The sequence below is a fragment of the Bubalus bubalis genome, chromosome 19 (assembly GCF_019923935.1).
Source record: "Bubalus bubalis isolate 160015118507 breed Murrah chromosome 19, NDDB_SH_1, whole genome shotgun sequence".
Lineage (NCBI taxonomy): Eukaryota > Metazoa > Chordata > Mammalia > Artiodactyla > Bovidae > Bubalus > Bubalus bubalis.
The window spans coordinates 12,580,972-12,608,772 of NC_059175.1; the positions used below are offsets into that span (position 1 = coordinate 12,580,972).

Consider the following 27,801-nt stretch of genomic DNA (forward strand, 5'->3'; position numbering starts at 1 on the left):
AGACTTAGCGTATCACGTATCACGTTGCCAAGTGGATACTAAGAACTGTGCATATATTTATGCCCAGAAAAAGAATGAAAAGGGAACTTTGAAATCCTCCACTGCTGGCCACCGGCAAGGCCACATGTCAAGAACGCAAGGATCTCCTACCTGGAGCCCTCTTCGTCTTAGAATGCTGGACTCATCCATTTCCCCCTCCGCTTTCTCTGAGCCTCTCACAACAGTCTAGCCATGCTGTACTACCGCTACTTCGGCAAGCTAATTCAGAGCCCGGCAGCTGCTAAACACTTACATCACGCTCTAGCTGATTGGAGCCCTGAGTCAGCTGGTCCCGCTTAGTTATTCACTCCAGCAACTTCGGGGATCACGGATGCTTGCAGTTCGGTGGGAAAGCGCAGCAAGTGGGCTTAGACACCTAAAGCATCCACCCAGGGAGAGGAGGTTCTTGCTAGTAGATAAGAAATCGTGGGAGCCCTGCTTTCGCTACTCCTTCGGAATACTGGCCCTGGCATTCCAAGCGACCAGAAAATAGCTTTCGGCAGTGGTCGCGGGTCAAGTCCCTTCGGAAGCAACTATAAGGTCAAAGTAGCTAAGTCAATCAGCGGTGACAGACACCTCTGCAAACAGCAGCTGCTGATTGGGACGGTGAGAAACTAGGGCACAGCTGGCCAGCCAAGCAGCACCACCTTCCTGCCGCTCATCTTTTCTGATGGCATCAAAGGAGAAAAAAAAAAAAAATGTAATAGAACACACAGGCAGCCGGAAAACCTGAAAACCGAGGGCTCAGGGCGGCGGCTCTCCACTTACAAGGGGAGGAACCCTTACCCCTCCCAGCGCCAAAGCCAATTTATTTACATAAATACCTCACCGCCCATTCCTAGCCCAAAGATACAGTTCAGATTTTAATCTTCCTCATGATAACAACTTTCTCTGTTGATACCAGACCCAAATGTAAAAAGGGAGAAGAAATTCTAAGATCCATCATTAGTTGGAATATTAACCTATTTCTAGTCCATAAACAACTAAAAAGAAAAAGATACCCATCACGTGCAATTTCACAGTCTGTTTCAGCTTGTTTACTCCGCTCATCCTCATCTTATTTCAATTCAAAGCAACAGAAGAGATGCATATTAAGTTTTCATTACTGACCTAGCACAGGAGTAACAATATCTGATACTACCAATCTATAATAAATTATTCCCCCTTGATTTCTTTTCTAAAGAGATTTAAATTGGGAGCACAGTATGGTCCTGAGAAGCAAATACTAGGGCTACCTATAGTTTGTCTCAGAACTACCTCCTTCTTCACTTTATCCATTAGATAGTCTATTTTTCTTGAAAGAATGATAGTCAAGAAGGCAGGCATAATGCATAAGTTACTTTTAAAAAGTCAGTAATTTCTGGGTTCTACCTAATGCAGGTATCTAGCAATTTCTAAGCATGGGGGTGGGGAAGAAATGACAAGTGGTTCCTACCCAGACACCTGCTATTAACACTAGCTCTCTGTCTCTTTCTGGCTGTCAACACACTCGGAGGCTTGCTATCAATTGATTAGATTATGTCATTAAAAATAGCTCAGGGATTTATGAATCTAACCACTGAGGAAAATTGATTGCATTTTATGTTCTCAAACCATCTTTGCAGACATCTCTAGACATACAAACAGAAACTCTATCAAGAAACGCTGCCCCCCACCCACCCACCCCTCACAGAAGCATCCACGGAGAAGGGTGTCAGGGTGTTTTACCACTGAGGCATGTTCATTGGGTACCACTTAAAGGAAGCAAACCCCAGAGACTTTTTAGCTCTTGCTCTTGGGTGGAGGAGTAAGGCCATCTCTAAAAGCAAAGAAAAGGCACCAATCTGGTCATTGCTCAAACCAAAATGTACCTCCAACCTTCTAGCACAATTTTCTATAGATTTTTTAAAATACTATGCATTTTTATTTGAATTGAAGGAACAACAAAAAAAGGACAGAGAAGAAATGAAAAGAAAAAGTCTAGGGTCTGGAGTGGAGGAATCGGTGAGCTGACTGTGGGAGAATCTGCAAAGGGGTTGGAAACAGATTCCCATCCTTGACAGGCCCACCTGTACTTTAATCTTTTCCTGCAAAACGAAGACCTTTCTGTTCAATGAAAACAAAAGGAATGACAGTTGTTGCCCTTTCTCCCTCAATTCACCCTCCTGAGAGAAGAGCTTAAGCAGCTCCCTGAATTTGAAGTGCCGGCTTTGACAAAGTACCTTGGCAGCCGGTCAGAATATATTTACCAACTTAGATGTCATTGTTATCTGCCCACAGAGGCATAAGAACGTCCTAACTGAATTTAGAAGAAAAAAAAAAAATCAGGACCCAAGAAGCTGAACTTGGAAAAGCAAAAGCCGAGCATGGTGTCCTTATATGCGCTTGTGATCTGAGAGCTGTGATCTTCCTTGCGCTGGTCCTTCTAGAGAAAGTGGGGTCTGATAGAGGACATCAAGTTCCCACTAAAGAAAAGGAAGGGGAAAGAGTTTTCCCCTTCAAGCAGAGATCATAGGACTTTGGGAGGGAAAAAAAAAAAAAATGTAGAGCCCAGAAGTATCTTTTCTGTGACCAATCGAGTAAGATGGTTGGAAGCGTTATCAGAAGACATTTCGAGGACACACTGATGAAAAGTCAGGTGATGTGTGTCTCAGATAAGTGCACTCTGGGCATCGTAGGCACTCGGCAGCTGGACCTGTTTGGCGGCTGGGGTTGATAAAAAGGGATTTTGGCTAAAGGTGAATAGTATGTTTCTTAACAAAGGAATATTCTGAGATAAAACTCCAGGATAGTATTCAACCATTAACTAAGTCTACGATGAAGATTATGACCATTGCACCATCAAATCTAGTATGAAAAAATATCGATTACCTGTCAAAATGTATCACTTTGAGAAGTGATACACGTACATTTTAAAGAAATAAAACCAGCCAGAGGCAAAAACATTTAGGACAAAAATGAAAGGCTGCTGAAAAATAACATCAAGCAATAATGGCTTAGCAGAGGGAATAGTAAAAGGAAAATTGCTACATTTACCCTTTGCTATATATTTTCTCATCAAGATAAGCCATGTGTTAAAATGCAATAAAAACTTCAAATGATGACACTATTCACAGGTAATAATTAGGAGCGAGCCTAATTTCCATTAATAAACTCATTTTTCCTGCAATTTTATACCTTCGTGGAACCTGCTCATATTATTATGAGTCAGTTCACAAAGTACCAAACTCAACGTGTAAAGCTTTTACATGTGTATTCAAACAAAATTTGGTAGGCTCAGTCATTAATTATAATCTGAAGCCAGAGGCTTTGAGATACTTGATTTTTTAAAAAATTATTTGTATATGTACACCTTGTGTATACACTATCATAGGCATAATTTACTTTATAGAATACTCAAAATCTGTGGATACTGTAATAAGGGCCAAATCTAAATTTTATTCATTGTTACAATAAATGGCTCACAGAAACAAAAACAAGCCCAAATCCCAGGGGAGAAAAATCACGGGGAGAGGTGGGAAGAGTTCGGTTGTATAAATTTTCACAGTGAGATTTTGTGATCACCGACATCCACAGCAATGTCAGCTGATTTACACAGTCACGCATTTCTCACAAATTTAAAACCAAGGTACACCTCTCTCCTCCTGATCCACATAGGTTTCTCTAAAGTAAATGTGGCTTCTGATTTTACCCACTCTTCAGCAACTGACCTCGTACCAGGAAACCTTGGTGAGGAACACTGAGCAATTTTTTAAAAAACCAAAGCTGGGGGATGTTTCCAAACCTAACTTGACCCACTCTACTCCACGGGCTAAATCCACTCTCTGCCCGCAGCTCTCAGCCTCTGGCTCCTGGACCACCTACCCAAAAGCCAAGGAGGTGGTGAGTGAGGTCACCTCCTGGTGGAGTAGGAGGCTTCTCCCTCCAGACCAGCCTGTGGGAGGAGGGTCCGCATTCCTCATCTCAGCAGAGCTCTTGGTGTGCTCAGAATGTGATTTCTAGCACCATCGCCACAATCTGCGATGGATTTGTCCTTAACGTTTGCTTTTGTGTGTGTTTGTAGCCATTACTTCTTCTTAGCAAGGTAGACAAACACCCACAAAATGCATTAGCCACAACATCTTGTTACTTTGAGACAACCGACCAAGGGTTTGTAGCCTCTGTTCACTCATGAGGAAATCCAATATAGCCAGTGGATAAATTCCTTCATTCATTCATTGATTATTTTTTCTACTCGTAGATAAATGCCAGTGGCCAATGCATATATCATATTTTAAAAAGGTAACATAAAGGTCATAAAAAGTTGCAAATAAGAAACAGGTCATTCATGACAATGCATAAAAAATATCTATTATTGTGATTATTATTATTCCTCTGGCAGTTTAAGGGGTAAAGAGAGCCCTGAACACCAGTAATGAATGCAGCTGTGAGATTTACTCAAAATATACATTTCAGTGTTGACATTTATAATCCTTCTTAATTTTAGCACTTTATTTTCCTCCATGTTTTATTTCTAATAACAGCCAACAAATACAGATCACACAGTATGTGACAATCACTGCTCGAAGTACTTTATACAAGTCATCTCATCTAATTCTTTCAACAACCCTATGAATTAGGTGTATTATCATCCCCATTATACAGATAAGGGAACTGACCAGAGAGGTTAAGTAACTTTCCAAAGATTACACAGCTAAGGAAGGGCAGAACTGGGGTACCAATCCTGACAGGCTGACTCTGGAGTTTGGGTTCCTAACAACTCTACTAACTCTTAATGTTTAAACACAGAAGAAAAACCTGTTTTCAAGGTGAAAAGAATGCATGAGAGGTGTCAAATTTTTTAGCTTCAAAGTGAAAATTACCACATTCTAAGCTATCCCTGGTCAGAACATACCAGAAAGAGCTTGTGGAATCCCAGATTCATGGCCACAGGTCTCTAAAAATCAAAAGGAGGAGGGTGTGAAGAGACAAGTCGTTAGAAAAGACCCTGATGCTGGTAAAGACTAAAGGCAAAAGGAGAAGGGGACGACAGAGGAGGAGATGGTTGGATGGCATCACTGATTCAATGGACATGAGTTTGGGTGGACTCCAGGAGTTGGTGATGGACAGGGAAGCCTGGCATGCTGCAGTCCATGGGGTCGCAAAGAGCCGGACATGACTGAGTGATTGAACAACAACTCAGCTACTTTAGGGCTGAAGAGAGATCGATGCCCCTTGCCAAGAGTTGGGTGGAGGGAGAAAGCAGCCAGGGAATAGTTCTGGGGTGTGGCCTCTGTTCCTTCTCAAATGCACCTGGGCCTCCAAAGGTTCTACTCTCACAACTCTTCACCCTTCTGGCTCCCAAAGTACACAGTTCTAAATATAACATATATTTGTTTACAAATAGTCAATTCTACAGAACCAAGGCTCCCTTTGCAGTTTTAGGGTGCCAGCATTCTACACGTTCCCATGAACTTGTGGGCTTTTCCAAGCTCTTCAGTCTGCAGACTGACACACTTCAGTTTTCTGGAATCTGCCATCGAAGGCACTTGGTAAATCACTCTTTCCTTTCCGGTGAAATGACTCAGGGCAAGGCTCTCCTGAGCAGTGATGAGAAGCTGAAAGGGAGGGGAAATTCCAACCCTGACTTTTCCTTCCGTTTTCCGGGAGTCATGACTTCCCAGCATCCTTGGAAGAAAGTGTCCTGCCCTGAGAGCCAGCGCCCCAGGGCAGGCTCCACCAAGACAGCCAGGAAGCCAGGGAAAGTCCTTCCACTTTTTGAGCTTCAGTTTGTGAAATTAAGATGTTACTACAGGCTTAGCAGTGGGAACTGCAAAGAGGAGGAGGCCACCTGCTGGGAAACTGGGTCCCAGTACCCCCCGGGCAGGAGCAGTCTGTGCCCCCTCACACTGGGCACCTGGTCCCTCCTCTACTGACTCCACAACCGTGACTCAAAACTCCCCTTCCTCCTCCAGGCTATGAGCATCTCATCAAGCATCTGCTTCACATGCCACTCAGCTACCTGCCTGGTCTCAGGCTCCTTTGACTGGCCAAGTGCACGCAAGAGGTTGAGGGCGGAGCTTAGGTTCCCAGCAGCTCCTGCTCATAGGGACTCTCCCAAGTGACAAAGCAGTGCCCGCACTCCGGGGATGTGCTGAAGCGTGGGGGCTGAAAAGTACGCTGTGGGCTTCATGTTAACTGTTAAATGCTTGGCTACAGTGGCCACTCATCTTCACCCATGTCCAATACCAGAATATTGCAGCATTAGTCTAATCTTCAGAAACATTAAAGTGACATACAAGTGATACAGATCACCAGGGTCATCAATGCCCAAAAGCTACTCAGAAATAGGTTCCCTTCTACAAAGTCCCAGGAGCTATTATGCTCAGGAATAAATACTGAAACTACAAATTACCTTGCCCTGTATTTTAAAATGGTCGTGTAAAACTGGAAAATAAAGTTCTAATCTCAAAAGTTGAAAAACTGCTGTTCATACTGTATGTCTTTTTCTCCCCAAAGGAAAAAAAAAAAAGTAAACCTGTCAAGGAGACTAAAACAAAAGGGCTTGAGGCCTTCTAGGGAGAGGAGGAATTTTCTCACTTTCAAAAGAAAAGACACGATCCACATCTTCCGACTGATGATACACAAAAGTCTGAATTTATCCACAGAGTGGCACTTTCTAAAACACGTTTCATTTAGCGAAAACTGCAGGTAGGGTCAGTGGCAAGCATATGCCTCTGAAATATGCTGCATCCCACGCTTCCTAGGTATAGCTCCATCTTCCATCCTGCCTGTAACCCTGAAGACTGTTACAATGTGTGCAATTGGTGACTTCTACAATGTAACACACATGAGGAAAGCTGTATCCTCTTTACGCCTGCATCACCTTTTAAAATCTAATTATTTCTGGCATATTAGCCATCAAATCACCACTGACAATATGACGGGAATCATGGTATTGAAAAAATTACATCCTAGGAGGGAATAATAAAATATAAATCACATACGTAATTTTCTTTTGAACATTTTAACAATGACACCCTCATATACATATGAAATATAGCAGACTATCCTCATAAATGCCCCAACATCAATCACGGCAGGAAAATATTCTCTACTTTGTGAACACACGGATCCAACAAAATATAGCATTTCTGATAAAACTGGGTAATACAACTTCATTTTTTTCATCAAGGGGCATTTATGAAGATCTGACAATGGGAAATGGCTCCAATTTTTTTTTTCCAATTATGTCCCTTCATCTCTAAATGACACACAGCTAACACTGGGACCATAAACTAATATTTAGCAAACTCCTATATGTCACATTAATATATAGATGGAGACAGGAGCAGATGAGTGGAGTGATACTGGCTGTATTGCCACCACAGGCTACCTATCCACTGCATGAGCGTCAGACATGGGTGTGTCAATGTGTTTATGCTACGCTAAGTCTCTTCAGTCGTGTCCGACTCTGTGTGACCCCATAGACGGCAGCCCAGCAGGCTCCCCCGACCCTGGGATTCTCCAGGCAAGAACACTGGAGTGGGTTGCCATTTCCTTCTCCAATGCATGAAAGTGAAAAGTGAAAGCGAAGTCGCTCAGTCGTGTCCGACTCTTAGGGACTCCATGGACTGCAGCCTAACAGGCTCCTCCGTCCATGGGATTTTCCAGGCAAGAGTACTGGAGTGGGGTGCCATTGCCTTCTCCGCAATGTGTTTATATGCATGATAATATTCCTGGCATCAACTAAGTATTTTATGAGCTTCTGAAACAGAGATTTCTAAAATTATTCCTAAAGTGATGAGATCTACCTAGAGATAAAAGATGAAGATTATTTTCAAATTTTGAACTTTATTCTGAGTTTAATGGAATCAGAGATTATATATACTGAATCAGAGATTATAAATGCACTTTTAGGCTACACATGCATTGAACTTTTCTTTTTTAGTCCTACAATGACAAGAAGCTAAGTTCTAGGTTAACTGTACTGTTACCTATCTAAACTACTCCAAAAAAGTAACTTCAAGGGAAGAAAAGTTATGGAAAATCTTCTAAGAAGAAAAACCAAGCTTAGTCATCTCGGAATTTAAAAGGTGATTGACCAAAGACAGCATGCTAAACAAAATTAGGGTGGGAGTTCACGCATGAAGTAACCAGTCTTTCTTCGTCTCTGTTTGCATCCACATGAATTACGACATAGATCTGAAGAGCCTCGAGCAAACTGTTTTAAATCCAGTGATCACATCTGGAACCTTATTCTACCTTGAGGCTCCAGGTTGGATTAATTCTGAGGTTTTGCTGGGAACCTCATTCTGATCTTTTTTGGATTATGTTCATAGAATCAAGCAATTTTGGTGACTCTTCTGCAAAATGCTGAGGAGAGGTGCAGATAGCAATGATTGAAAACAAACAAGTTGCTTTCCTTCAGGCAACCAGGTGGCAGTCAGACATCTATCCTGAATCCTGTTTGTCATTTCACTCCTCCTCAAATTGGTTTGCCTTTCCTTCCATCATCCTCTACTAACATGGCATCCGATTTAGAAGTGAGCCGAAATGGGGCTGTGCCCACAACTCATTTTCAGTTGACGGAGAGTAAGTACTCCTTGGGACTCTGTCATCTACCACAGTAAGCAATGTGAGTTCCACTTGTCTACTATATTGACTCTGTCTTCCAGCTTCCCTGAAATGTACTCTTTGGAGAAGCACAAAACGTGCTCCAGATTCTACCTCATTAATCCTCATCAGCTTCTTTCAAAGGAGAAAAGGAAGAGACTGGCCCAATTTACCCACGAGGAAAGAGAGGCAATGAGGTTAAAAGAAGAGCCCAAGGTCAAGGAAACAGCAAAAAGGCAGAGCCAACGGAAGCATTCGGGCTTCTCAGGCTGGGTCCCAGCACCCACACAGCAGCCACTTTCCCAAAATGCCCTCCCTCCCTCCTTCACTTTGGTGGTCCACTCTTGTGGTCCAAAATTGCTTCAATTGCAATTGAAGGGCAAGGGCTGCCCTGCAAAACTTTAAAATAGATAGACAAATGAAGAAAAGAAAGAAGGAAAACCAAACAAGCACAAGCAGAGAGGGAGAAACAGAAGCATTAGCTGAAGGTCAGACCAAGGAGACGAACTTACACATTAAGCTTCACCTGATGACACAGTACCTCTGCCTATCTGGCTCAGTAAGAGGATACTGCAAACACAGGGCTTAAATTACAAGTACATGGACCACAGATACATTGGGTTTTTGTTTTGTCTTGCAGTAGCAGAGTTGCTGTCTACACTACAAGAACATAGAGTCATGCAATAGCACTCAAAATACCATGATTCTTAGGGTCATGTTATTATACATTTAGTCCTTGACTCTCATCTAAAACGTTGACAGGTAGTCTCTCCCAATTTTTCCTTTCTCCGTCTGTTTGCTCAAGAAAAATGCTTAACTTGTCTGGGTTTCTTAATAATATTTTAAATATAAATGTAATAGATGTCTGTTGGGGAACATCTGGAATAGACACCACCACAGTGTCATCTCTAATTTAATGAACAATGATTTATTACCCTGATTTTCTTAAACACCAGTGTGTGTGTATACACACACACACACAGAGGACATAGAAGTTTCTAAAAACTGGTCTTGAAAATAATTCTTAAGGTAAAATTAAGAGATAGCTTTCACAGACTGAAATCAGTATACCACAGTCTTCCTAAAAAATATTTTAAAACTTTGGTTTGTCTGGGTAGCTGATTTAATTTCTCTCCAGTCTATATGAAAATGCAGCAGGGGCTCTGGCATTTTCTTCTCAAAAAATCAAGGAAATCTATCTCAAGTTTTACAGACTGATAGAAAGTCACTCAATTCTATTTGAAATCCCTAGTTCATTCATTTATATTCATTAATCTTAATGACATCATTAATGCACAATGTGTTTCACAGAAACTAATTGTATTTTGCCAGAATCAAACATTAACAATTACACTCCCCATTATCACCTAATAACATAAAATAAAATGTTAAAAGTCTCAGGCACATCACTGAATATTTTGGCATGATAACTGATTTTCATTTTTAATGCTACAATAAATTGACCAGATTATCATCAATTAGATAAATTAATATTCTTTACGCAAGGAAGGCAGTAGGAAATTCTCCTGCTAGAGACTGACAACACTCTATACTTATTTCCTTGAGTTTCATCGAACACTGGCTTAGTCTTCTTTTGTCCCCTTATCTAAAGCTGGATTTTGTGACACGGGCTAATACCACACAAGAGAACATATTCCTTTTTAATTTTATGTATTTATCATTGCTTTAAGAAAAGATGGGAGATTAGGATATCTCAGCTCTTCAAGTAAAGGAGAAGTATCTACCTGAGCAGTAAAAATGCCTTGAGTCAGAAATACATGAATCAACTTGTTTAAATTATTGCATTACTATATATACATATATACATACACATACACACACACACACACACAATTTTATGCACTTGATTCAAAAACCAATCTCTAAACAGCTGCTAGGGATTAGGCATTAAGATGGATGCCGAGAATAGAAAGAGGGAAGAGACTCCGTTCCACTGGAACATAGTCAAGGGATCTCAAAACACAGGGGAAAAAAAAAAACCCCAAAACAAAACAACAAGGGGACTGGCGGAATCTCAAGGACAAATATGTACTCAAGGTGCTGGTGCTGCAAACACAGAAGGGTGGGTAGAGAATGGGGGAAGTTTGGGAAGAGGAAGTAAATGATGGTTCCCAGATTGATCTGTGCATCAGAATCACTGAAAGAGCCCTCATAATTTCCAAAGACTAAAGCTACGCCCAGACCAATTAAATCCCATTCTTAGGCGGAAGTGGGGGTGGGAGGCAAATATGAGTAATTTCTGAATTTCCCCAGGTGACTCCACTGTGCAGACAAGCTTTGGTAACCACTGGTCTGAAAGAAGTGGAACTACTGAGTGGAGTAGATGGGGAAGATGACAGGAGCCCAGTGGTCAGAAGGTCTCCACTACTTACCACTAATTCCCTGCCATCTACTTGGTAAGTGATGATTCAGCCTGAGAAAAGGGCAAGGGGAGAGAGGTGATGGGAAATAGCAAGGAAAGGAAGGACTGATTCCCATAGCTGTGAAAGAACATGCCTTCTAATCTCTTCATCAAAGATGAGTATTTCCATGGAAAGACAAGGCATTTTTGTACAATCTTTCTCTAAAATTGAAGCCCAGTGAACTGAGTAAGTCCTATCTGTCTTGGTCTTACTAAACACATTACAATGACTCAATTATTAAAAGCAAACAGGATCCTTCATCTTGTCCTTCTTGAGGTTTCCCCAGTGCCGCCCGATCTTGGGTGATGGTTTTACCTCACCTGACAACCTTGAATGGCTGTCGCCACTCTCCTCTGAGACAGACAAGAGAGGGCATTTGTGAGGTGCCTATTAATTGTGTTCTTTAACTGTCCTCTGAAGAAAACAAAACACAATAGGAGTGTGTATCTGACCATTTTATCTACAGAAAATACAAATAGATTAACTCTGATTTCATTCTGGAAAACATTACACAGAGATGCCTTAAGTCATCAGGAAAGATATAGACTTCTTTAGGGGAAAATATACAATGCAATTCTAATACTTGACTGGAAAGCAGGATTTTTTAAAAAAATTCTTACTTGCCTTCTGAAGTTCATGTTTTCGAAATAAGTTACCAATTTCACTACTCAGTTTTCAGAGGGGACACTTGTATTTATGGAGTGAAAATGCTGCTTCCTTTGCATGTTCCTGAAGAAGCATCTTTCTTTGTGTTATAAAGTTGTGTTTCTTTATGTTATAAAAACCATAACAGATTCTTAGCAGGAGGCTGCTGATTTGGTGTGGTGTTTAACTGCACATGCATTAAAAGTTTCTAACAATGCATTCTAGAAACGCGAAGTCTATTCTTTCAAGAATTACACCTAACACAATGCACTAAAATGTCCCTTAAAATATTAGTGGAAGGAATTTCTCTAGCTCGAGTATTCAATATATTCTGAACATAATTCAAATATACAAACCTGATACCAAAACATTGATCATATATTATTCTCTAAAGCTCAAAAGGCTATCAAGATTAACAGCACTGTCTTACTTATAGCAGTAATCTGCAGCCCAAATGTTGTAAAAAATCTCCATGTGATGTGATGAAGCATTTTAATTTCAACCAGACACTAGCTTTTTATAAGTTCTTCCAACAGTTTTCTTACAGTGAGAGAGTTATTTTTACGAAGTCCAATTGTTTTTTTTTTTTCCCCCCAGTTGACTTCATGAACCACCCTGCGCCCAGAGCATACCTTTCTCTCACACGCAACATGAATGTGTCTTTTTAAAAAATCCTCTCAAGATGTTTACTTCTATCAGCTACAGATGAGATTTGCTGAGGTGCCACCTACTGGACACACCATTAGCATCAGTGCAGTTCACCTTATTTCCTTTCTTCAGCTTTTAAAACTCTTGATTTTCTTTGAGTTAATGCAGATGAAGTGAATATATGTTTCATATGAAGGAGATCTAACAGAAATCACAGAGTCTGTCCCATCAAGGGCGCCCTAGGTGATGATGTTTTGAAGGCTCTGACGGAAGTGCTGGCTTCTTACCTATCATCACGGCTGCTCATCCTGCTCGATCAGGCACAAGGGAAGCAACCAGAGGTCATGACAGACCTGTGAGAGGACGATGCTTTCTTGAGACCAGGATGAAAGTGACTGCCTCCCACCCAAGCTGACGATTCACCCAGAGCTCCTAGCACCGACTACACAGAGAAGTGATACTCAGCTTTTTACAAATGCCATCATGTCAGTGAGGTGTGCACCCATCACACACAGATATTTTGATTTCATAGTGTTACTAAGGGCTTCCCAGGTGGCACAGTGATAAAGGATCCTCCTGCCAAGCAAAAGACATGGGTTCAATCCCTGGGTTGGGAAGAGCACCTAGAGAAAGAAATGGCAAACCGCCTCAGTTTTCTTGCCTGGAAAATTCCATGGACAGAGGAGCCTGGGCTACAGTCCACAAGGCTGCAAAGAGTTGGACATGACTGAGCGATTAAGCGCATGCTATACATGAGATGGGGGAAAGTGCCAGGCAAATACCACTTTCTGTTCATGTAAAGCTGCCCCTGGAGACACCTCTACTTCCTCTTAAGCCATGTGAGCCTGGGTTTAGGCAGAGCCTGGGGTGTGTTCAACATTTCTCTCCTGAATTGTTCTAAGCTAGAGAAAGAGGGCAAGCATCTTCTGAGACTCCACTGGTCACAATACACTTCCAAGGAAAACAGTGAAGGAATAGACTGTGCGGTTTTGACTTTGTCTCTCCTCCTATCAGATGTGCACCTAACATCCCTTCCTTCACTACCAAGTACTGCATGGAATTCTTTTCTGTTCAAAGTTGTCAGTAATGAAAATCCCAGCTTCAGAATTAGAGCCACCCATTTCTTCTCAATGGGTGAAGTTATTTATCTAATGCCATTCATTGAGCACTTTTATAGAGCTGACAGGTCCTTATCGCCTGCTTTGCCCATTTGGGTAATTTGTAAGTAGAAATACAAATGCTGCCAAACTCAGAGACATTTCCTTCAGAAGCAGTAGCCTGGAGGAAATTCCTTCCTTTACCAGTCTTTCCCTTAGGGAGGAGATAGGGCCCAGGAAGCACTAGAATGGCAACTGAGCCACTAAAACCCATTCCAGGTCCTGCCACTTAACCCTTGATCGCCCTTGGGAGAGTCATTTAATAAATTGCTTTATGTGATTTGTCTCAGTTGCCCATTTTTAGCCTCCAATATTTCATTCTGAAATTTTTTCAAGCCTACAAAAAAGTTGAAAGAATACAACATTCCTCATAGTCTCCACTTTGATTCACCAATTGTAAACAATTCCCCTAATGTTTCTTGCTATCCATATTTGTGAAAATACAATGCAGACAAAAATTGTTCTTTTTCTCAACTTGATAATAAAATCGAAAGATGAAAAACCCCACAAGAAGGTGGGAAGTGGTCATTAACTATATACTGAGCAAGGCTTCCCAAGAACAATTTTATCAGGAATTAGACTTCTTTAAAAACTTAGGACTGCAAAAGAGTTCTCAATAACATTTTTCAGGAAATGCTTCAATAAGGATGGTCAGCCTAAGGTGAAGCCCAGAATCATCCCACTCCAGAGCAGGAAGCCACCTTTTAGAGACATTAAACCGTTCCTTTTAGAAACATGAAAACTGAGACCCAGGGAGGCTGCTTCTTATCACCAACCACCCCTTTTACGTTATAAATAATAGACTCACAAGAGAAGTGGGAATGTGAGAAGGAAAATGAAAGAAGCAGGAAGACAGGACAGAGGCATACGAGGAGGAAGTCAGGTGCGGTCAAGGCCAGCAGCTCCCCAAACCACTGCTATTCACCTGCAGCAGCACCGCCCTCCCAAGGTGCTGGACCAGAAGCTTCTATTCCCAAATGCCCAGAATTCCCCTTTCTTCCTCAGCCTCACACCCCCTCCTTCAAAGGTGTGACCCTGCATCACACATTCCAAGCATTTCTATTTTCCCTCTTAGTTTCCCCATGCTATTACTGTCTCTCTTAACAACATCATTAAATATAGGTACTATGGGAGCTTCTCTGGGAGCTTTCCTGGTGGCTCAGACAGTAAAGAATCTGTCTGCAATGCAGGAAACCAGGGTTCAATCCCTGGGTCGGGAAGATCCCCTGGAGAAGGGAATGGCAACCCACTCCAGTAGTCTTCCTTGGAGAATTCCATAAACAGAGGAGCCTGACGGGCTACAGCTCATGAGAGTTGGACATGATTGAACAACAAACAAAAGACAAATCGGAACAAAGATTCAACCAGTGCCAACGAAGCTTCACAGATGGTTTCACAAGTCAACCACCTCTCTAAGCCAACATAGGCAGAGGCCTCCGGAGGATGAACAGAGAAAGTTTTATGTTTGCTGAACCAGGTTTCTAGGTTCAGTGGTGGAAATGGGATTTCCTTGTTATTCTGGCCTTCTCAAAAAAGTCATATGCTTTTGTTTCAGTGGCTACTTTCAGAATCCCTGAATCAATAAGATTAATTCAGCAGTAGAATATTAATTTTCAGAAATACATCTTCTATTGATTGTTTCTTGGCATCCTTCCTGGTCCAGTGTGGCTCCACGGTCAGCTCGGCTCCACTGGCTGTGCCATAAAGATGCTTACTGATGGCACACCAGTGCAGAGGGTCACACCATTATCCCGCTGGCCCTCTCTGATCTTTATTCTGCTGTTTGTACTTCTCTGACTCCAGACTCAAAACCGACCTAGACTTGGAAAGGTTTACAGTCGTCCGTGAATTGCTTCATTTGTAAAATTAGAGCACTCCCAAACGCCTTCATAAAATACTTGGAGCAGCTTTGATAAATTACAGCTCACGTACACAATTACAGTATCGATCTCTAAGTCACCAGGTTTTCTGTCAGTCCCTGTTGCATTCGCAGCTATCTTTTTAATATCTTTTCTCCTTTCTTAGAAAAATGTCCAAAAACCTGACAGGCATCATTATTTAAGCAGTATGCAATGCCTTCATCAGTCGAGAGGAACAAAACAGGTCTTTCTATTCCTTTTAACATAACCATTTGCCTCCTTTACAAACTACTGTGGTAGGACCAAAGTGAAAAAGTGGCTCAGTCGTGTCTGACTCTTCGCAACCCTATGGACGGTAGCCCGCCAGGATTCTCTGTCCAATGGTACTCTCCAGGCAAGAATACTAGAGTGGGTTGCCATTGCCTTCTCCAGGGGATCTTCCAGCCCAGGAACCAAACAGGTCTCCTGCCTTGCAGGCAGATTCTTTACCATCTGAGTCACCAGGGAAGCCACTAGGACTAAATATGTAACTAAATCAAGATGCTGACCAGATTATCTTTTCCTGACATGACTGACTAGTAAGATGCTTAAGGTAACAAACGTTATCCAACTCAGAAAGTCCTGTATGTTCTATGAAGACATCAGAAATATGTTGAGGCTTTTCCCCAAGGTCTGACATGCATCCAACTTACTTGAATAAACACAAGAAAAAATGACAAAGGAGAGGGGTACAGAAGGACAAAGCACCAATTTTGAACATTTTCTGAATCACATCTTCAGTTAAAGCTCAAACATGTTTAGAGAAGTCTGTGATTTAAGTCATTTTTCAGTTTGAAAACATGACCCATATACCAAGAACATAGTTTTTTTTTTTCTTTCACTCTTATCCTAAAATGATATCGTTAAAATCAAAAAACAAGTGCTGCTACAGAGAAATATATGATTAAGCTGTGTGCGGCCATAAACCACTGACTCGGGCGCAGCTGAGCTGGGAACCCTCAGCAGCAGAGGCAAGGGACAGCAGAACATCCCTGCCCCTCTCTCCGAGCATTCAAGGACCACCTGACAAGGAGCCCAGGGTGGGGGAGAGAGAAACCAATGTGAGCCACCTCTGCCCAAGTCCTGCACCTGCACGCATGTGTGCTCAGTCACTTCAGTCGTGTCCGACTCATTGCGACCCCACGACTGTAGCCCGCCAGGCTGCTCTGTCCATGGGATTCTACAGGCAAGAATACTGGAGTGGGTTGCCATGCTCTTCTCCAGGGGATCTTCCCAACCCAGGAATAGAACCCGAGTTTCCTGCGGCTCTTGCATTGCAGGCAGATTCTTTGCTGCTGAGCCACCAGGGAAGCCCTGCTTAGTCCTCCTCTGTTCCAGAATATCACTGAAGAAGCTCCCAGTGATGTTCATCAGGAAAAGACACTCTAAGGACTGAGGGAATGGACACAAGGCTCTTCTGCAGAGAAACAGCAGCATCCCCATAACTTCTGCTTTCACAGTAAAGTCTTTCCGGGGACTCAGCAAAAACCTTCCCATCCCATTTTGCTACTTCTCTTCAAGTTCAGTTACACATCTGAAAATTAAGATCTTGGCACACAGCCAGAAATACTACATTCATGGTCATCAAAGAACTGTGCAGGTCTCAAGCGTGAATGGCAGAAAGCATTACAGAGCAGAGAATAAAGCACCTCTTCTGAATTCACTGGCCAGTGGACGCAATACCTGGAGGAGGGCATGACAACCCACTCCAATATTCTTGCCTGGAGAATCCCATGGGTGGAGGAGCCTAGAGGACTCCAGTCCTTAGGGTCGCACAGAGTCAGACACGACTGAAGCAACTCAGCCCGAAAGAAGACTCAATACCAGGAACTTCAAGGGAGAAGACAGGTAGCCAGACACACCATTTGTGGTGATAACTGATGCTTAGGTATATCATCCCATTCAGAAGGTTTTGGCAAGGTAACGGGCTATTTTCTTGTTCAAATTATTTCCTTTTGATCCTGGGTACAAAGCTATATCTCCCAGCCTCTCATGCACTTGGGTGTGGCCATAAGACCAAGTTCCAGGCAATGGATGATGGTGTATATGTGTGCCATTATTTCAGATCTGTCCATGAAGGGACTTCCCTGGTGGTCCATGGGTTAAGAATCTACCTTGCAATGTAGGGGATGCAGGTTTGATCCCCAGTTGGGGAACTAAGATCCCACATGTACTGGAGCAACTAAGCCCGTGTACTGCAACTGCTGAGCCCATGCGTCACAACTAGAGAGTCCACCTGCTATGACGAAAGCCCCTGCATGACGCAACAAAGACCCAATGCAGCTAAATAAATGTTTTTTTAAAAAAGATTTGTCCATGAACACTTCCCATACAATTCCTGCTCTTATACTATTTACAGTCTGGGTGTCAGCAGGCTTCCCTGGTGGCTCAGATGGTAAAGAACATGCCTGCAATGAAGGAAACCTGGCTTTGATCCCTGGGTTGGGAAGATACCCTGGAGGGCATGGCAGCCCGCTCTAGTATTCCTGCCCAGAGAACCCCATGGAGAGAGGAGCCTGGCAGGCTACAGTCTGTGGGGTCGCAATGAGTCGGACACAACTGAATGACTAAGCACATCTGGGTGTCAACACCCAAGGTGATCTTGGGAAGGACATAAAGATGGCAGAATGTCTGTTAGCCTGAATGATCTCATGGAACAGAGCATATCTCTGCCAAAATGGCCTGCAGGCAAGGAAGAAAAACGACTGTTTGTAGAAATAAACAATAATAATAGTAAATAAACTTCCAAGTCATTTCTTCTATATGACATGATACACTCCATGCCACTCTGATTAAACGCTGGGCGAAAACTTACCTCACCAACAACTACAAATCATCCTCCAACTAAAAAGAATTGTGGGCAAGCATTCACACAGCAGATGTCACATAGGTCAGAGCTGGAGGGCTTTTCAACTTGTTTGAGGGTTGATCAAGGGACTGCTCGGGTAATTTATACGATGATGTAGCCGTGTGATGAAATACCGTGCCACCATGAAAAGGGACACAGTAGAGTTGTATGCGCTAATATGAGAGATCTTCATATCATTAATAAATCAAAAAGCAAGGCTTCAACAGTATATATAGTATTTTTATTGCTTTATTTATAGAGATATACACATAATTTTTTTTTCTGAAACAAGTAAAAAGAAACAATTATCAATGGGTTACTTTTGGGGAAAAGGACAAGAAGGAGAAGTGCATTTTTTATATCATTTTAATATTGTGAATGTATTAGTTTTATAAAAATGTCAATAGGGATAGCAACACACTGGGTTACTTCTCTTTTTCATGCATTCTTGTATTAACAAAAGGTTACCATTAAAATGTCAATCAGGGCATTGAAGGAAGGATTTTATCAATAAAATGGAATGAGCTCTCTTCCCTCCTGCAAGGCAGATTATTCCCCAAATAAGGACACTGTGAGGTGGCTGCTGATCAATAGTCCAGCATAACCATACAGCTGTGAATCTGTACTGATGTCATGAATGACCGTAAGGCTTTCCTATGTGTTTATTTGGGACTTAGGGCTCCCTATTTGTTTACTAGAAAAGTGACATGTGCAATAGCATTTCCCATAAGTGATCACTACGAAATGCCTCAAGAGCCAGCCTCTTGTAAATTCTCTCCCAGATGTGTTCATACGCTTTTCCTCTGAGTCCAGTGATATTCGTCCAAATGGCACTTTCTGTGGGGCAGAAAAAGCACTCAAACTCTGAGAAAGGCACCAGCAAAGAAAAGCACAGGATGAAGGGGCATTAGCTGGTGCACAAGCAGTGTCTGGAGGGCCTGGAGTTAGGAATGTTCTCTCCTAACCCTGCGGAAATTCTGGGTGTTGTTTAAAAATTTCCTCAGAAGAGGAGGATGTCTTCAACGCACACATTTCCCAATAAAGTACAAAAATGCAGCTTTATGACCCTGGGCTCGTCTCTTTCCCTGGGTTGAATTTTTGTAGCAGCAGAGAAAAGGCTGACCCAGGACACAGGTTCCGCATTTAACACAAAGTAGGTGCTCGCTGAGCTGTTTGATATTTCGTTTACATCAACTGAATGCAGCTCCACCGGAACAGAGACGCTCTGGCAGAGAGAATGCATGGTTAAATATTCTGAGGTAAATGGGTTACGCTATGGTCTCAGGTACCACGACCGAATGTAGGGCAGAGACAATGCTATCAGTCCAAGTGAGGATCCCAGGGCAACTTGTGTGCCTGCCCTGACCTAGGACGACGGGGGACACAAAGACACAGGCTTCCGAGAGTCCAAAGCTCATAGGGGAGACAGGTGAGTGAAAAAAATTACAACCAGCCAAAGATTCCTACGCAATACATATTTCTTAAAATAGCTGAACACTCCTGAATTTGATTTCAACACGGCATTATCTTCCTCTTTAAAGTATTCTGTACCAGGAAACATAATTCATTTGATTTGGGGCTGTATATTCAACATTACGTCAAACTGAGTTGCTCAAAAACAAACTGAGCTTCGCAAGCCAGAGGGTCTGCCAAGAACTAGGAGAACAGGGCTCAGCATCTAGCGTTTCAGTTCCTGCGTCATGCCAGCAGCACTCCCCACCAGCTCTTCTGAGCCTTCCTTGGAAAAATTACTAACAGAAAACCCCAGGCTACATTTCGAAGCAATGCTCCTCACAACAAAATTACTGGACAAAACACAGCTGCGTAATTGGATTCCTGTCTCTGGCTTAGCAAGGTGGAGACAGTTGATGAGCCCAGGGTAAGGATGTATCTGATGTTCCCACTTCATGACTGTCTGCAGTTCAAAATGCACTTGACACAGAAGAAAGGGCAAGGGGAGGCAGGGCTGTAAAGACCAGGGTGACGCACTAAATATCACCCCTGGGGCTCCAGTCAACTGTTCTGGTCTAGTCTAGCCTCAAGGCAGAGGGAGGGAAATGCTGCCATCTAGAGGCAGTTAGGGATATTGGCTTTGATGGCCGCGCAGCCAACACAAAAGAGTGGAGGATGCTGGAAGTGGAGGACCTCACAGTCTAAGAAGCAGCTGTACGAGGGATGTACTTGTCCAGGGTCGGGTCCTCTGCTTGTGTGAGGAGAGGGTGTGTAAGGAGGAAATTCCCCGCCAGACAGAGCCGCTTCAGCTCCACAATTCTCAAGAGAGTCAAAATGGAAACTCCTGTGACAGCAAAAGTGGGCACAAGGGATTAGAAGAATTAGAGAGAAGGGATCACCTGAATAAACGATGCGTCAGACGTGGCACCCGGACAAAGGGCTGGCACCTCCTGAGACACAGAAACCTTTAGAGTTCCTCTGCCAGAGCTATGATCTACAGATAAGGGGAAAGAGCAGAAAGAAAGCCAGAGGGAGACCTTAAAATCTAACAGGTAATCAGCTCAAGACTGGCTCTTGGAAAGAAACAAGATGGGAGTGATGAGAAATACATGTGCACTGTCATAAATTACTGGGATGCACAAAAAAGAAAATATGCACTTAGAGAAACGATGTTAAGATTGGTTCTTTGTTATACATGATTTCTGTCCCAATCTTCTAAGAACATTTTCTAAAATTCCTATGGGAACCTACCCGCTTATGATGCAAATAAATTTACTTTTTAAAATGAAATAAAACCGAATTTATCAAATCCCAAATTTCCTAAATGATTGACTGGGTCCAAGATTCCTTAGATAGAAAGCTAAATAAAGTTTTATGTGATCAAAGATGTGGTTGTGTTTGTCCTGGTGCAGATTCCCAATCTTTCCCTCTTAATGAAGAATTTCTGCACTGATAGGTTCAGAGGATGGTTACAATTCAGATGAGAGTTTGACGCATCCTCAGCCAGGTGGGACAGGTTATAAGCTTAGGACTTGGGTGAGAACTGTTGCCACCAACAACTTCAGTGGCATCTAGTTAATTTCACACCAAATTCAGATTTGCTTAAAATGCCAGACGAGTGGGGACCATTCAGTCCTGTTCAAGCTTCTCCCTGCTCCAACAGGACAAGGATTCCAAGGGTTGTCAGGCTTGATGGATGAGAACATCACTCCTTGTGCACTGTCAGGGCCCATCTCCTTGTGAGCACATCCTTTTCATCAGCACAGGAGGTGGAGGATGTTCTGAGTAACTCAGAATACAGGCCGAACAGGGAACCAGCTCATATGCCAGCAAACCGCTAGGGTTGTTAACGCTTCACTTCTTTGTGGGCTCCTGTGACACTGCCATCAAAAAAAGTCTCTACAGCAGAGGACATCTCAAGAGCTAGTGCGGCGGTTGGTGACATTTATGCTTTCACGCTGCAAGTGATAAGGAAGCCTGGTCACTCCTATCATGAACAAAGAAGTAGCCCCTGAGACTGACTAAGGAGGCTAATCTCCACATGGAGAGGGGGTCCCGGATCTGACACTGCCAACCCCCTTCTATGAAACCCCCCATCCCCAGCCCTTGGAGACCCACTATCAGCAAGCTCCAGGTTCTCAGGTTAGTGGTGGCAGGAATCGGTGAGTCCGCTCCAGGGGCAGAGAGGTCCAGGGTTAAGTGTTGCACAACTCCAGAGAACAACCCACATTAAAGCCGGGCTGAGAGGTGCCCTGACATGGAGCAGTGGCACCGCCCAGGAGGCTGCACACGGAACCCTGACAAAAGAAGAAATGACAATCTGAAATGCCTGTGATTGTATACAAGTCGCTGATGTTTAATAACTTCACATGGATGATTTTTTTCTTCCCCTCACTAGGTTTCAAAGAAAGTGAGGAAGTTATTTCTCACAGATAGAAAAATGTGAAAGTGAGAGGCAGTCTTTCAAATGTAACTGAAGATACATTTTACTTCAAAAGTTACGAGGTTCCCCTACCAGCCACACTAGATGTTAAAAACAGCACAAAACTATAGAAATTAGATTATATATACTATAAATACAGAAAGACAAACCAAAGGAACAAAAGGGAGTCAAGGAATAGTCCCAAAATACACTCGGGAATTTAGTATATGCTAAAAGTGGTATTAGATATTGCAGGAAGAAAAAGCTGTTTGGTAATAGTGTTGGAATAACAGTCTAGCCACTTAGAAAAAAGAATAATAAACTGAACTGTTCTTTTACTCCTTAACAAAAATACGCTCCAAGTAGATTAGAGGTTTAAATATTAAAAACTAACCCATAAAGAGAGAAGAAAAGAAATAATAGTTAGAATCTGAGAAGAAGAAAAATCTTTCTAAGCATGACACAAAATCCAGGAGCCACTCAAAATTAATAGGCAAGCATCTGTCCAAATTAAGCAAAAAAATAAAGAATAAGGAGGAGAAGGCACAACTAATAAACAATATTAAGGACAGGAAAGGAGTCAAAGCTGCAGATGCCACACAGAATGAACATAATTTTCAAATTCAGATTAGTAAACAAATTCATGCAAAATTACAAAATACCAAACAGACTCAAGAAGAAACAAATAATCTGAATATTCTGGTAAACATTAAACAATTAGGTCAAGAATGTCCCCACAAAGAAAGTATCAGATGCAGATGACTTTATAGGCAAAACTCAGAAGACCCAAGAAGAAGATCCATCCATTCTTACAGATACTCTTTCAGAGATGAGAAAAGGAAGGAGCTTTCGCTGTGGTGGTAAAATCATTGTGTAGCAAATACTCCTTCCTTCACACTCTCTGCCTCCCTGATGCTGGATTTAAGCATCCAGTTTTCACCAGTGGGCAGAAGTGATGCTGGCTCGGTTCCAAGCCTGACCCTTAAGAAATAAGTCAGTGTTCCTGCTTCCCCTTACAGGATTTTCCAATCTCCACCATCGGACAACCACACCCCAGGTAAGTGCTGCTCTTCACCCTGGACCCCAGAGTAAGATACAGAGAGTACAGAACTCAGACCTCCAGTCTGGATGGAAGCCAAGCCAATTCACAGATCCATGCCCCAAGGCAGCCACCCCAAGCCAACCCACAGATACATAGCAAGAGACAAATACTACTGAAGACTGCAGTGAGGAGCTCTGCTTTATCACACAGCATTATAGAAGTAGTGTAGGGATGACTAAAACATTCCTATTCATTTTGCTGAACTACCATAACTTAACAAAGGCCATACAGAAGAGGGAAACTCTAAGCGACTACCATTTATAAACACAGAAGGTAAAATTCTAACAAAAATGCTAGTAAGCTGGATGCAAGAATGTAATTTTTTTTTCATGTTATTTGCTGTGACAATGTATTTTTCCCCCAAAAAATGTAACATCAAAAAGCACCGCCAAAAAGCTGGGAAAATTGGACAGATACATGTCAAAGAATGAACACTCCCTAACACTATGCACAAAAATAAACTCAAAATGGGTTAAAGACCTAAATATAAGGCCAGCCACTATAAAAACTCTTAGAGGGAAAAACAGGCAGAACATTCTTTGACATAAACTACAGTAAGATCTTTTTTGATCCACCTCCTAGAGTAATGAAAACAAAAAACAAACAAACAAAAAAACAAATGGGATCTAATTAAACTGAAAAGCTTTTGCACAGCAAAGGAGACCCTAAGCAGAACAAAAATACAACCCTTAGAATGGAAAAGAAAAAAAAAAACACTTGCAAAATGAAGCAACTGACAAGGGATTAATCTCCAAAATACAGAAACAGTTCATGTAGCTCAATATGTAAAAAAAAAAAAAAAAACCCAATCCAAAAAAAAAAAAAAAAAATGGGAGGAAGATCTAAAGAAGACATATAGATGGCCAAAAAGCACATGAAAAGATGCTCAACATCACTAATTATAAAAGAAATGAAAACCAAAACTATAAAGAGGTATCATTTCACACTGGTCAGTATGTCCACCATCAAAAAATCTACAAACCAAAAACGCTGAAGAGGGTGTGGAGAAAAGGGAACCCTCCCGCACTGTCAGTGGGAATGTAACTTGGTATAGCCATTACAGAGAAGTGTAACTTAAGAAACTCCTTAAGAAGCTAAAAACAGAACTACCATGTGACCCAGCAATCTACTCCTGGGCATATACCCAGAGAAAACCATGATTCAAAAGACGCATGCACCCTGGTGTTCACTGCAGCGCTGTTTACAACAGCCAAGTCAAGGAAGCACCCTAAATGTCCATCCACATAGAAGCAGATAGGCAAGCTGCGGCACATACATACAATGGAATCTCACTCAGCCATAAGAAAGAAAAAAATAACGTCATTTGTAGCAACATGGAATGGACCTAGAGACTGTCCTCCTAAGTAAAGTAAGTCAAACACAGAAAGACAAATATCATATGATATTACCCATACGTGACTAGAAAAAGGGTGCAGTCAAACTTACAACACAGAAGTATAGTCATGGTTGTAGAAAACAAACTCATGGTTACCAGGGGATAAGAGGGGGAGGGGTAAACTTGGAGACTGGGATTGACATATATTCACAATCACATACAAAATGGATAACTAATAAGGACCTACTGCCCTAGAGAATGGAGAAGGCAATGGCAACCCACTCCAGTACTCTTGCCTGGAAAATCCCATGGATGGAGGAGCCTGGTGGGCTGCAGTCCATGGGGTCGCTAAGGGTTGGACATGGCTGAGCGACTTCACTTTCATTTTTCACTTTCATGCATTGGAGAAGGAAATGGCAACCCACTCCAGTGTTCTTGCCTGGAGAATCCCAGGGATGGGGGAGCCTGGTGGGCTGCCGTCTATGGGGTCGCACAGAGTTGGACACGACTGAAGTGACTTAGCAGCAGCTCTAGAGAAGGAAATGGCAACCCACTCCAGTATTCTTGCCTGGTAAATCCCATGGACAGAGGAGCCTAGAGGGCTACAGTCTATAGGGTCGCAAAGAGTCGGACATGACTAAGCAACTAAACAAGGATCTACTGCACAGCACAGGGAACTCTACTCATTACTCTGTAATGACCTGTGGGAAAAGAATTAAAATACAAGAGTGGGAATGTATATAAATACAAAACTGAATCACTTTGCTGTACACCTGAAACTAACACAGCATTGTAAATCAACTGTACTCAACACAATTTGTAAATAATAAAATAAAAAACCAACACTAAATACAGAACAAGGATTTTTCTATAAAAATGTAAAAAGAAATTTTTCACCAGATGTAGAGCTCCCCCTTCAAAAAACAACAACAACAACAACTCAGAGTATTCATTATATTTAATATGAAATGTTCAAGATTTTCTCTCCGTGTTTAAGGATAATATGAATGCATGGTATCATCATTTCTATTCAACATAATCCTAGAAGCCATGATAAATAAAGATTTTTTAAAAGAAAAGTTAAAAAGATTGGAAAAGGAAAAAATAAAGCTGCATTTATTTGAAGATCATCACTGTCTATATTGTCTACAAAAAATTCCCATCCCTCAAATCTAAAGAAGAGAAAGAATCAGTAAGAATTAACCTGGCTGATGAATTTAAAAATATACAAAACCTATTAAATTTCCATACATTACCAAATAGGTACACATGTTTACTTTATTAAGAATAAATCTAAAAAGGATATACAAATTCTTTCAGGAAAAAATAATAAAAAGTTATTTAAAAACATTAACAAAGTCCTGAGTAAATGGAGCAATATACTATGGTCTAGAATAGTAAAACCCCATAAAAATGTCAATTTCCCAAACTCATCTCTAGATTTAACATAATTCTGATTAAAATCTCAATCAGCTTTCAGAATGTCACAAGTGATTTTACAGAAAAGATAAACAAGCCCAAAACAGCCAACAATCAATGAACAACAATGACATATGGGAGTTCTCTTGTCCAGTTATTAATAAGACATCTTACGAAGTTACAATAATTAATAAAGTACGATATTGGCATGGAATAGCCAAATTGGTCAAATCCAGGATTGAGAGTCCAGAAAGAAACACACAAAGAATGCCTAATACTTAGCAGTCACCTCTGATATGTGTTATGTTCTTTAACTTAATGACAATGATGTCAGCATTAACCATTTCCATTCTACAACCTCAACAAGGTTCAAGTTTCCTTAGAAATGTCAGTACTAGAATAATTCATTCCTAAGTTTCCCAAACCCAAACACACCAGTCCTTTTCATCATCTGCTATGTTTAGAAGAACAGTCTGCAAATAAAGCAAGACAAAGGGCCTGTGTGCTAAGGATGCTGCTGCTGCTGCTAAGTCGGTTCAGTCATGTCCGACTCTTCACGACCCCATTGACGCAGCCCACCAGGCTCCCCCGTCCCTGGGATTCTCCAGGCAAGAACACTGGAGTGGGCTGCCATTACCTTCTCCAATGCATGAAAGTGAAAAGTGAACGTGAAGCTGCTCAGTCGCGTCCTCCTCTTAGTGACCCCATGGACTGCAGCCCACCAGGCTCCTCCGTCCATGGGATTTTCCAGGCAGGAGTACTGGAGTGGGGTGCCATTGGATGGGAGCCCCACATATACTGAACAAAATTCTTGGCAGAAAAACAGGCAGCACACAGCAGCTGCCAGCAGAATTAGGCAGTGATCGTGGTTAAGAGGGGTTAGGAAAAATGCTCTGCCCTTCTGAGCACATCACACTGAGCACATCACACCGAGCACATCACACCAGAGCCAGACCATGAGTCCACGTAATTGAGAAAGGTATATTGCAAGTCCTAGAGAATTAAGGCCATGGCACTGAAAGATGTGGGCTGATTTATGTGGGTCACATAAAACACACACACACTCAGATGAAAAGACAGGCACTCACTCTCAACTGGGAAAAAAAAAAAAAAAAAAAAACAACTCAAAACTCTAAAAGAAACTACGGAGAACAAAACTCTGTCTTCAAGTAGTTATGGCCCCCAAATCATCAGGCAGAGGCATATATTTAGGACTCTACATATATAAGAAATTGTTAGGATTTAAAATTAATTAATAGATATGCTATTTTTTATGAACTATAACAGAGGGTAAATTAGGAACATCATGTCCCATAAAGTTTGTTTGTGATGAGCCATAATTTTCTGGTTGGGCTCTCAAAAACTTATTTAGTTACTCCTATTGAAATTCCTATTAAAATGTTTTATGCTCTCAGCTCACTTAAAAGCTTCATATTTCTAGGAGTTTGTTTATGCCTAACTTCCGTGAATATAGAGGGAATCATGCTTTAAATAAAAATGAAATACCAAAAAAAATGTCATTTTAAAGGATGAAAATCAAATTAAAATCTAAATTGCAAATCATCTAACATGTATAAGAAAGTGCTGAAAGGGAATATATTTTTAAGGATCATAAACCAAACTATAATATTAATTGCAATAAGAAGGCTTATTTAAATGAAAAGCCCCCAAAGTAAGGATTTCATAAGCAATGTTTCTAATTTATATGATTCACATGCTAACATTTGTTTCTGTCTTTTACACAGCTAACCAATTAAAGCATATTTCTAAAGAATTAATTTTATTTGCCGGCAATTATTTGTTATCTTAGCTATAATTCTGCAGCTTTTCAAGCAACA

The 27,801-nt window shown here is 41.7% G+C and overlaps 1 protein-coding gene across 18 annotated transcripts in view; it reads right to left on the reverse strand.

The window, feature by feature from the left end:
* MAST4 (microtubule associated serine/threonine kinase family member 4) overlaps positions 1-27,801 on the reverse strand; it is a 614,032-nt gene that overhangs the window by 369,507 nt on the left and 216,724 nt on the right. The window contains exon 1 of one of the 18 annotated variants that reach the window (XM_044932676.1): positions 151-578. The exons of 16 other annotated variants lie outside the window; for them this stretch is intronic. In XM_044932676.1, the coding sequence (XP_044788611.1) occupies positions 151-189 (39 nt within the window). In that variant the 5' untranslated portion in view covers positions 190-578. Of the gene's footprint in view, positions 1-150; positions 579-27,801 lie in introns of those variants that run through there. One more of the 18 variants, XM_044932679.1, reaches the window with a different exon arrangement.